This window comes from Mercenaria mercenaria, chromosome 2, assembly GCF_021730395.1.
Source record: "Mercenaria mercenaria strain notata chromosome 2, MADL_Memer_1, whole genome shotgun sequence".
NCBI classification, from domain to species: Eukaryota; Metazoa; Mollusca; class Bivalvia; order Venerida; family Veneridae; genus Mercenaria; species Mercenaria mercenaria.
In genome coordinates, this window is record NC_069362.1 from 22,737,778 (window position 1) to 22,750,529 (window position 12,752).

General features: G+C 34.5%; 1 protein-coding gene across 17 annotated transcripts in view; it reads right to left on the reverse strand.

Annotated features, from left to right (window-relative positions):
* LOC123563491 (myosin heavy chain, striated muscle-like) overlaps positions 1-4,458 on the reverse strand; it is a 36,113-nt gene extending 31,655 nt beyond the window's left edge. For 12 of the 17 annotated variants that reach the window (XM_053532384.1, XM_053532328.1, XM_053532346.1 and 9 more), the window contains exons 1-4: positions 4,338-4,457; positions 3,242-3,533; positions 2,788-2,931; positions 2,304-2,460 (exon numbers count right to left, since the gene is read on the reverse strand). In XM_053532384.1, coding sequence (XP_053388359.1) covers positions 2,304-2,460; positions 2,788-2,931; positions 3,242-3,436 — 496 coding nt within the window. In that variant the 5' untranslated portion in view covers positions 3,437-3,533; positions 4,338-4,457. Of the gene's footprint in view, positions 1-2,303; positions 2,461-2,787; positions 2,932-3,241; positions 3,534-4,337 lie in introns of all 17 variants that reach the window. The other 5 variants (XM_053532323.1, XM_053532391.1, XM_045356324.2 and 2 more) reach the window with 1 other exon arrangement.
* Positions 4,459-12,752: the final 8,294 nt, after the last annotated feature.

Below are 12,752 nucleotides of genomic sequence, written 5' to 3' on the forward strand. Positions count from 1 at the left end.
CATGCTTTGTGCGTCAGCGAAGGGAACCGTCTGCGTATTTGTTCACGAGAGGTGGCATGACTGATTCTATGTCTATTTCCTGTTCGCCTCGTGGCATTAATGATTAATGATATACTATTGTCAAGATCACAGAAGTAACTTAAATGTACCATTAAATTCTATTGCATTCCGATATGCAGTACGTTTGCTCTAAATATATGCTATATATACATGTGATACAGACCATGACAATCTATTTCGTTGTAATAATTGCTAAATATATTTGTATACTAGGTGACTAATCCAATCGGTCGAATGTTTTGTTATAATAAGTAGTTAATCATGGATGCATTTTGGCAAATACCGAAGTCGTGAACTCTGACTTTCTCTGAAATTGATTCTGTCATCACAAAAAATAATATATCATAGTCTAGGAGCTAGTCTAATTATAGGGTAACTTTTCACTAGTGTTATAATGTTTGTGTTATGTGAACATTATTCAACAAATGGTTTTATTGTTCTAACTATTGACTTTTATTTTTCTGGTAGTTCAATGATTAATTTTATGAATTAAATCAAAAATTAATTTTATCGCAAGGCGTTACTGTATACTACAGTAAAATCCTATTAACCGCTTTTGTTTATGCTGCCATTTTACAATCAGTTCTTCTGCAAAAATTACTGTTATTTCATAAGCTGGTAATGAATTTTTGATGTAGTGTTTGTAAACAAAGTTCAATATTTTTCCAAATAATGCCAAGGTGCGTATAAACTTCTTGCAAACGAATGTTCTCAAATCATCTTACAATGTTTATACCAGGTCTTAATTTCCTGAGTTTACCATAATATCTCTCTTCTATCAACCAACTATTTTCGTTTTTTCTCTGCCATGATCGTTATCTATTTTTGAATAAGACCCCATTTTTTTCATTAAATAATTAAGTTGAGGGTTAATAGGTTTCATGTCAATTTCATATCTGTCTAACAGTATTTTTATTGAATGTTTGTGTATACATGTGGCATATCCTGCTGCAGAAAGACCCTGGAATTTTATCTCATCCAGCATCAAGCATAACGGCTTTGCCTAAAACATCTTGGCAATGTTTATATATTTACGTCCAGGTAAATTTTATAATCAGACGCTGGCGTGCTTGTGTGAAAATTGATAAGAACCAGGTGTTCTAATTTTAGAACATGTCTCCCATATAAGGCGAGAGCGTTTCAGAAACTTGGCAGCTATTTCAAACTTTTCCGGCAGGTAATAAGATCGTTTGGCAGAGGCTATCAAAGGGAGCATTACATCCTAAAGTCTAAATACATACGATAGATAACCTTGGAAAATTAATACTTGCAACTACAAACGAACTGAGAAAGTCGTTATTAGATTGAATGATATCTGTAGAGCATACTTGAGCAGTGATAAATATTAAGAACATGTAAAATTTTATGAGTATTTTATTGGCTTTAATTTAGTGAAAGTTGCTAAATTCACGGCAATAGAATTGTTTATAACTGTTCTAAGTCTATTGCTGAAGTTACAGTGTTCTTTGCATTTCTCATTATTATTATCATCATAATTATCATCATCATCATTATCATCATTATTATTAATATCATTATTATTATTGTTATTATTATTAATAATACTATTATATCATCTTAAGGAAACTAGGCAAAAATGAAGACCTCCAAAGATTTTGTTACTTTGAATGAAATGTCTATTGATTTTTAAGACGATTAATCAGCAAACAAATAGAAAAGGAACACAACAATACTCTATTCATTAACCCTTAATAGCCTGCTTGCGGCAAGCGATTCTGTCTTTGCGACCAGCGCAGACCAAGATCAGTCTGACCCTTCTTGTCGCCGGCTGATCATGGTCTGTACTGTTCGCCAATCAGTCAGTATCTTTTTGGTAAGCATCCCTTTTAATGGTTAATGGCACTGTCTTAATTGGAAGATGGACACGCCCACCCATTATAGAAATTTAGCAAGATAAAGATTAATGCTGTCATTTTTGGTACATAAGCTTAATTTCAATATTATACATAATTTGATAACAGCTAGAAAGCAGTTATGACATAATAGCAACATCTGTCCGACAAAAATTAACAGAAAAAAGTGTAGATTATTAAATATTTTCGTGTTCAATGGAATATCCTCAGTAGCGTGCATGGCAGCCTGAAGTAGAATATAACGTACATAGCTGCGTCCCAGAGAATCGGACCAGTATCTAACAAACAAGCTATTATTTCAAACAGGCACAACGCTGCGACGTTCAATGAGGCTAATGTAGATACAATAGGACAATGTTATGTTCTCACCTTGCAACATGTACTGGTAGGCATTGTCAGCGATTGAGAACAAGTGAGGTGGCATTTCCAACTTCCTCTTGCCACGGTACTTGGCGATGATCGAGTCAAGGTAAATGGGCAGACGGCGATAGGGGTTCACAGCCACGCAGAACAGGCCAGAGTACGTCTGAAATAAATATTTGCAATAGAGGGTTTTGGACGGATTCAAACAGCTCAGTTGCAATTATGACTGTAAAGCATGACTGTAAGTTAAAATAAAGATTATCGAAAGAATTAGCAACGTTTCTCCTTTTTTTCAGTACTTAATTAATAACACGATCAATGTGAATAACTTCAGTTGATACCGAACTGTATAAATGCGCGAAAAAATCGTGCAGTAACCGGATGGTTGTGTGGGTGAATAGCGTAGTTTACGGAACAGTTGATAATCGCAAAAACAACTGAGATATATGTTCCGATATGTAAAAGATGTTCTAAATCAGTAAATGCTTACATAGATGAATCCAGAGTAGTATCTGGATCTGAGATTGTGCAACACAGAGGCTTCGTTCAGGTAGGTCATGTTGGCCATGTCCTCTGTCATCTCGAACTTGGGAGGGTTGACCTGCTGTACATCGTCCTTCTTGAATGTCTTGATCTGTAATCAAAACAGTCAAATAAACAATTCCTTGCCACACAATGAAAACAACAATCATTATCTTTTATTTAAAACTTCGTTAAGACATCACTCCAGCCGGTAAAGACGAAATGGAAGCGACGTGTCAGAAGATAAGCTGTCGTCAGTCAATTTAAAGGCACCGCTAATGTGCGGGCGGTTCGCTAGGGAAATAGCACATTGCTGTTTCAAATAGGCTTCAAGTGAACAAAAATATGATAAGTTTTTTCATTTATGTTCTACAGTCATTTTGGTGTTACTTTGGGATAAGAAGTAAAAATTCGACACTTACGTCATTATTCTTCTCCAGCTTTACGGTGACCTCTTCACCTTTAGTTGATTGAATTTCGGCTCGGCTGAAGCCTTCTTTCTCGTCTGGTACCCAACATGCTTTCTTGCCGTCGAACGGCTTGGCCTCTTTCATCACCTTCTTGTGATCTACAGCAAGGTATTGAAATTCGGGATCTTGACTCCAGTCGGTAGCCATGACTGCAGTTTTGGTTTGTTACTAAGATGATAAAAATACGAAAATTCCGAGACAACCTCCACTAGCTTTATGCCAAGACTCGAACAAGCCCTTTACACTGAAAAGAAAAAAAAACGAGTATTTCTTTTATTCGATTGGATCAACGCAAATTACAGCAAGGTTACCGAGCAACATTCCGTTAAAAGACCTATCATTCCTTTATAAGATGGAAACTTATAAAAACCTATCGTGGTATAAACACAAAGAGCACAACTGTTCATAACGTAACTCCAAAATGCAGAAAAAAGGGTGAAAAACAATGATGGAACTGTTGATCTTTTGACATGCGGGAGTGGCCTATATACGCCCACGTTATACAGATAACCTTGATTTGTTGATTTACCATTTATTAAACCAGAATATACTGTTTTGATACATAAGACTGGCAATAATAAGTACATGATCATAAATGAAAATGTTAGCCATTAATGTATAGTTCATTCTGTGGGAATTTGCCAAACAAATAATTAAATACATGTAAAAACGTATATACAAACGCTGTTTCTAGTCCAAAATCCGATAAATATATTCTTTTCAAAATTCCATGGCCTATACTTCCCTCCTGTATTATACTGACATACAAACCTGTCACACTCGCGAAAAGTTAACATGAACTGTCAGTCATAAGATATAATTTGTAAATCTTATACTGATCTCTCCTAATCGCATTGTAAATGTAAATCCTCAAATCCGCTCCGTGCGCTCATAAAGTAATTCACTCGTAAATAGTAATAAATTTTATAATAACTATTACGGATTATTAACTAACCCTCAACACTATGTGCTTAAAGTATCCACTTTTAATTTGGGTGGGGTTAACTTGCAAAAAACAAAATAAGAGTAAAAGATACACTGTACTTACGGTATGGAAGAGCTAGTTCTTGTGAATTCGCTGCCGTCTGCAAAATGTTTTTATATCTCGTGCGGAATCGTTCACCAGATAATACAACAAGTTATTTCATTGGAGGAAATATTGCGGAGAACGAATGAAACAGCTCGTCTTATCAGATCGCACTGGTATTGAACAAGTTGCTTTTGGCATGTATATCTTGCATATATTAGGTACTTCCTAGAAATTTTAGGAATAATAGAGAAGTAACTCCAAAAGCACAAAACGCATTTGAAAAGTTCTGGCTGAACACTTTTCAGCGAATTAATAAAGTATAGGGGCGAAGTTTATTAACGCTTCAGGAGAATGTGGCATAAATTAGATATTATGAAGTGTCTGTAACTTTTTTACAGATAATTATGATAAAATATAAGCCTTTATAATCCTCCACATTGCGTTAAACTAATCATATCGTAATAAAAATGCTATTAATGATTTTCCAGGAAATTTTTGCATGCGCAAAAAAAAATCTACTGGGTAGACATTGTTATTTAGGATATGCATTCTGGACATATAAAAGACCATAAAATGTCTGCATATATTCGGATCAACGTTTCTGATAATTTTCGATACACACATTAATAGCACATAGAATAGAAACCATGCAATCAAGATATAAACGTCTTACTCGGAGCTTTACGTTTGCAGGTAGGTAGGTATTAAAATGGAACTTGTTCTGCAGAGAATAATAACAGAAAACGCTTACACTCTCTGTCAGACAGTATTTAGCAGTGATCTTACTGACCATACATGGTGATGTTGGGGCACAGTGATTCAAAAATGCAGTCACACTGAAAACGCAATACATAATTAAAACTAACTCCGTAGCAAGCAGTATAGAGTATCATATTTGCCGATTAGGTGAGTGAAAAATAGACGATCCATTTAATCAGACTTTTTTATTGCGGATGCTTTTGCCCATAAAAATCGCATATTTGAGAAAACAACAAAGATATTGTTTCTTCATATGCATGCAATTGCTATAAACATATCTACATAAGTAATACCCCTACAGTCGTATTTAAACACTTTAATGTTAGTCAGGAAGAATTTGAAAAAGTAAAAGTTCAACATTTTCCTAAAAACTCCACCCCCACACCATATCTTCTGAGACAGGTGTGGGAGTTTGTGGTAAATTAGAAATTTACAAAGTTCATTATATTACAGTTTATTATCTTCATGCTTTATAGTATCCTAGGTGAGTGGAACTGATTGAAAAATGTTCCGTTGCTATGGAAACAAAATATATAAACTTCTCTTATACCTGCGTTGTTTATAAGAAAGAGGTGATAAAATAGTTTGTATCTGTTCATACTGTTAGACTTTGATCTATTACATTATATTTCTCTCGCTATAAAAGATTTTACAGACAGTGTTTGTACGCAAGTTTCCCAAAAAGCGTCCAAATACCATACTGAATATCAATTTATAAAATGCCACGAAAATAAGATAATTTGTTCCTGTTCACATCTTAATGTTAAAAAAAATAAAAATTGTTGTAAACACCATCGCGTATGCTTCCTGGGCATGCAACACAGTTTCCGGAAGAAAAAAAAAGACAGATTTAATGTGAGTGAAGGCTGACAAACATAACATTAAAGCTTGTATAGATTTAAACGCCAAAAAGTAGCGTTTTTGCTGAAGAAAAGAACATTTTATGTTGTACCAAAAGCTCGAAGAACAAAAGTAACTTAGAGGAAAAGCAAAGTTAAACCAAGAAAATGTAGAAAGAAAATTTCATGGCAATAACTCAAAAAAATCAAGATAAAATTATATTCATAGCGGACATAGAATTAAGAAATAATATATGCAGACGACGACGTTATACGCGTAGCCCGAGATACAGGCAGTATTATTGAGATATGTTAAATAAGGTTCTGCTATATCTTATTGCAGTTCTAATAGGGAATCGATCCTACTAATTTACGAAAATCGGGATCGATTCCTCTACGATAACGTACGATATATACTGAGTGGGATATACTAATACTATCTAATTAATAAAAAATGTGGTCTTACGGCACGTGCACAGAGCGTCTGACTTCGGATTTTTTCGAAGAATACGCTTTTTCCTTGTGCATAATAAGCGTCCATTAACTTGTCCGAACCGCAACGTCTTGCACATCAGTACAAATATGAGCAGTATTGTTTTTTATTTCAAAATCTACCTTTAAATTGATACAGACGAATATTTCTGGGCAAGCTGATGGACTGTAACGATTCCCGATCGAGGCATTGCCTTATTTCATATTATATTTGTTATGTAAACAAGAAGATGAAATAGGAAAGCACTATTTTCTGACGCATGTATAATGGGTCGACGTGACGTCAGCGCGTAACTGTGTTACGGGAAGTAACATGTCCCGAGTAAGTAGACGTCTAAAGAGTTATTTCTAGTGCAAAGTAACCTGCAAGTCTAAAATCATTCCGTTATGTTAGTTCGATTCTGAAATGTCTTTAATATAAAATAGTACAACAATATACTATCACTACAACTCAGGGTGTCCCTTACTACATGTTACCATTTCGTAAGTCAACGTTTACATATTACATGCAATAGGGAACAACTCTTAAGCAGATTTTAAAGTTTCTTTGGTATATAACATGAGTTGACCTCCATGTCAGTTATGATCGGATATCCAATAATAAGTTTTAAAGAAAATGCCACCAAAATGTTGTTGTCCCTTTTTACAAACATTTCCTTTTAACTGGGAATAACTGAAAGCATGACTGAGTCTTCAAACATACATCTGCTACAACAGTTGTAATTTTTACCCGAAACAGAAGCATCCATTTTTAATAAGTGGACAAGGACGTCATTTAGTGTATTCGGTAAAGCTATGATATTTTCAAAATGTTGAGTACACTCTTTAAGTATTATTTTGTCTTATTGTTTGCAAATGACATAGGTAGTTGCATGTATGACAGGTGTAATTCCATAGGTCATGCAAAAATGTTCATATTAAGATGAAATTAACCACACTGTCAAGTTTATCAAATTTATTAGGTACAGTATGTTCGTGCGATAGAAACAATATTGAGAGTCGACACAAAACAAAATTAATATATTCCTTTGATATTAAAACAAGAGCTGTCACTATTGGTGACAAATGCCCCCGAAGTAGGCCCAAGAATGCCACAGTTGTATGCGCAAAAAATCACATATCATTTTGTGACCTTGATCATTTTGTGACCTTGACCTAAGAGGCCTAAATGTGACACATCTTCTCAATATGGTTAAAATTTGTGTCAAATTATTTTCAAATCCCTTGATAAATGGCAGAGGTATGGACAAGACAAGAAAGAGCTTTGACTTCTAAGTGTGACCTTGACATTGGAGCTAGGGGCCTGGGTCTTGCACATGACACCTCATCTCATTATAGGGAACATTTATGCCAAGTAATTTCAAAATCCCTTCATCAATGGCAGAGTTATGGACCGGACAAGAAACAGACCATGTTAACCTTTGACCTCTAAGTGTGACCTTGACCTTGGAGCTAGGGGTGTTGATCTTGCTCATGACACGTCGTCTCATTATGAGGAACATTTATGCCAAATAATTTCAAAATCCCTAAATGAATGACAGAGTTATGGACCGGACAAGAAACAGACCATGGTAACCTTTGACCTCTAAGTGTGACCTTGACCTTGGAGCTAGGGGTGTTGATCTTGCTCATGACACGTCGTCTCATTATGAGGAACATTTATGCCAAACAATTTCAAAATCCCTAAATGAATGGCAGAGTTAAGGACCGGACACGAAACATACACTGTTAACATTTGACTTGAAAGTGTGACCTTGACCTTGGAGCTAGGGGTCTGGGTCTTGCGCATGACACATCGTCTCATTATGGTAAACATTTATGCCAAGTTGTTTTAAAATCCCTTCATGGATGGCAGAGTTATGGACCGGACACGAAACAGACCATATTAACATTTGACTTGAAAGTGTGACCTTGACCTTGGAACTAGGGGTCTGGGTCTTGCGCATGACACATCGTCTCATTATGGTGAACATTTATGCCAAGTTATTTCAAAATCCCTTTATGGATGGAAGAGTTACAGCCCGGACAAGAATTGACCGGACACAAGGACGCACTGACTCACTCACGCACGCACGCACGCACGGACGGACGGACGGACAGTGCGATTTTAATATGCCCACCTTAAAAGTAAAAAAGTAAAATGGTTCTGTTTATATGGATAATATCATCAATGAGTACAGTTTTTCATCAGTACTAACTGATGTCCTGTCTGTAACCGCTTTGTTTGCGGCATTCTGAAATTAAAGTGGCCGTTAATTCTACATATATTCGCTAAATTTTATACTTAGTGTATATCCCCCACTTATGTTTTTTTTTCTGTCTATCATCGGATATAGTAACTTACGCAGTGAAGCTGCAACATTTTGTACATATCTATTTGATCAGCTAACAAATGTTTTCTACCATACATTTGATATATTGCAACGTGCTATGCCTTTTTTTTATCTGTCGCATCAGATAAGTCAAAGCATCGTTTTAAAATGCATGTAGAATTTAACATATAAATCCGGAGATCGTTTCACAAAACCTACTTCTGAAAAATATTTATTAGATTTTGTAAAAATGTATTTCAAGATAATTATTTTAATAAGTTTTTAGTGCCATGACCTGTTTACATACACAGCTACAATAGTTCTGTCCAGCGAGTAGTAGACAAACAAGAATAGTGTAATTGTGAAAACCACTATCCTGTAAAATTGCTTAATGTTAAAGACTATGATCTTTTAAGTGATAATAAAAACAAAAAAAAAAAGTAAAAAAAAAAAACAACAAAAAAAACAACAAAAAAAAAAACAACAACAACAAACAAAAGACAGTACGTAGTCTCTGCAGACATGAAAAATACGAAATGGGTGTATGAATAGATCCAGTTTGAAAATGTTACAGTGTATATTCTTCAGCTCTTAGTTCATGCAAGTCCAATAGGATATCAATCATCTCGTAATATTTCCGCAATCTGAAAGCTTGTACTAAGATGGACAGATAAGAAGTTGTTTGCTGATTAGTAAGATATATGTACAGATAACTGAAAATATCACTATCCAATAATAAATACAGAACGAAGTTAGTTTTAATACACAAAACTTATAGTTCATAGACATTTTCTGTAACTTTGTTTATATATTTATAATCTGTGTGGTGGTACACGTTTTTCTATGCTATAAAAATGGCTAAATTGTGACACAGAGCAGTAACTATTACGACAAATCGTTTTGTCTTATTTAATGTAATCCTGGGGTAACATGTACCGAATTGTTTCAATACTTCATCAGCTACCTTGATTGGTCTTTTAAATATATTTTGGTATCAGTTCGGTAAATGAAAGTTATGAATTTAATACTTCCGTCGACCGTTTAAAGTTCTACAATTTAGCTGACTCTTTCGTAAGTATGTAAAATGATCTGTGATTGAAAACTGTAACAGGTGGATCAGACAGAAAGATATTGTAACAAGTAAGTGTTCATGTGTTTAGGATAGTCAGAGGTTAACCAGGAACACTTTAGCTCAAATGTTCTGTAGACTCAAAGGATACACAACATAGTCTGTGACTAATCACTGACATGTATCATTACTTAAATTGTCACTAATTATAATTTGATTTAATAATGAAATAACACCAAGACCGTTAATTTATATTGTTACCTTAGTTCCCAAATTTGGGGTAAGCGGTTGCCATAGAAACGTTTTATCTGCAGTTTGAACAGGGAAGTGTGCTGTTGTTTGTTGTACTGTATCTTCGTATAATATCTTGTAGGAGATACTTACGTACTTGATCTTGCGGTTTATAGTTTAGGCTGGTATTTAAAAATGTGCGGTATTCTTACAAGCACGACAAGTTTGATATTGCTAAAATGAGTACCACTCGAAAATGTTTGATTGCATTAGTTATAACTCATCTTCTGCATCATCTACATCATGAGTTTATCTCACAGGGCAAGTCACATGACTCTAGCTTATACTTTGTCAAAATTATGTCCCTTTTTAACTTCTATTGGAAAATCTCCTCATGAACGTCTGGCATCAGAACTCGGGCTTATATTTGTTACAATTATGCCCCTTTTAACATAGAAATGGAAGGTTTCAATGTAAAAAGGTTTCTTAGGGGCTACTGTACTGACTGGTTTCAGGCTCTTCGTAAGCCACTGTCCAGAATCATGAGATGCCCATTACGAGCCAGGTTCCATGTCCATGGTCTATAAAAGCCATGTCCCCTTTTTCAATGTAGAAAATATTAGCACCGGGGTCACGCCAGTTATGATAGTCTCACGGTCGAGCAGACCCTTAAAGTTTCGGTAAAGTTTTCGTATGTAAAATAGTATGGTGGAAGGGTCTCAGATTGTCGAGCGCGCTGTCATCAGACATCTTGTGTAGTGTATCAAGTTAAGGCTATATATTTTGTAGAGAGCCTTTTTGGTCTAAGTAACTAAGATCTTAGATTTTAACCTAAAACACGGATTGATAATTTTGGAATTTTAGTCTAACTGAATAATGGCTAAATGTGGTTTTAATATAAATGTCAACTTTTAAAATGAATGACCATAATAATAATAATAATAATAGTAGTAGTAGTAATAATGATAATAATAATAATAAAACGGAAAAGGGTGTGCTTTAGTTTTGAAATCAGATTACTTTGAATTAAAACAACACCATTGTTGTTAGAAGAGAAACATCTAAAATGTAAAAAACTGATAAATGCCTTTAAATTGCATTTTGTATGGCTATATGAAGGAAATTGAAAACCACAGAAACGGCATGTATGTATATAATAAAACTTTGTTATTCTATTAATATCTATACTATACATGTTAGACTGAGAAAAGTTCAGCTATAACTTTTTACCATTGGCCTAATCAGCTGACGAGGATTGCCAGGAACTTAGGAAACAAACGTCTGTATGTCTTGTTATCTCAAAGGGGGAAACATTGGTGCTTACCAGAAGGCAACTTTCAATGTAAACAATAACTGCATTGATTAAACAGTGATAACTCTATCATACTTTCCATGTTATTCATAAGGTACTGGCCGATATTTTTATCCAATGCAGATCGATATCCGATCATATCTGCATGGTTATAGCAGAGAAAAATGTTTATAGAAGATATGTATACAGAAATTATCTACAAATCTGCAGAAAAAAAAACATGTCTGCATTTTATCATGTAACCTGACAAGATAGCAGGAAATAATTAGCGTCTTGTTAATGATTCTACTTCATGTTTTCTGGTAAAAATTAATGCCACGTTATAATGTAATGTTAAGATGTTAAGAAACCACTGAGTGCGCTTTTTCCATGCATTATAATCACACCTAGTGCCACCCAGATAACATTTTATTTAGTGCTCTAATTACAGTTAAAAAATCTCACTATGTATCCGAGAAAGAGAGAACAACAGAACTGTCTTGCAGAACAGGAAAGAAAAAGAGTCCTAGATAGTCGCTCTACAGTGTATTTTTACATCTCTGTCACTATCCATAGTTTAGGCAGAAACATGGAAAAGGTATCATTATATACGTTGGTGTAGTCTGTCTACCGACTAGATAATCTTCTTTATTATTTTTTTTTAATAATTTCTCTTATATATTCTGACCGATCTTTCTTTGCTCTGATTATCCAGTGAGAAGAAAAGGGACATAATTATACAAAATCAATAATCCCAGTTATAATCAGAATTAATTGTTGGGCAGTTCACAGTAGATGAAAATTTGAATAGCCTTAGGAGTTGTCACCTGGGTCTGAACACAGACTAACGTTGGTGGTACTGTATACGTACGATAAGCTTACGTCGGCCTGTTTAAATGTAAATGGAATTTTTCAACGTAGTTTACATAGATGTACAGAAAAATAGTACAAGGTCGTTTTCTAAGCCGAGATAATCGTAAGACTTGGCAGCCAAAACTCAAGATTATTTCGGCTTTGAAAACGACCTTGTACTATTTTGCCATTACAATGATAACAATTCTATTCATATCATACATTATAGATAAATAGGACATTTCTATTTTTTCAAACTACCTTCACTAGTTCTGACTTTAACGTCATTTATATAAAGCGTTTTTGATTGTAAATTTCAGTAATTTTGTGCTCTAACTACCTTGATGAATTGTTCATATTTAAGTTAGAATACAAGTTGACAACTGCAATTAAATTTTCGATACAAAAAGCAAAGTTTTTTGATGGACAAAACAAGGAAGAAATACATATGTTGCATTAAAATCAATGTTTAGACATCTTTAAACTTTTTAATAAATACAAGCACTGTCAACAAAAGAGAAGTCTTATTCGGTCTAAATAAAGTTGAAATACACGAGAAATGCCGGAAAACATCACTGATTTGGTGGA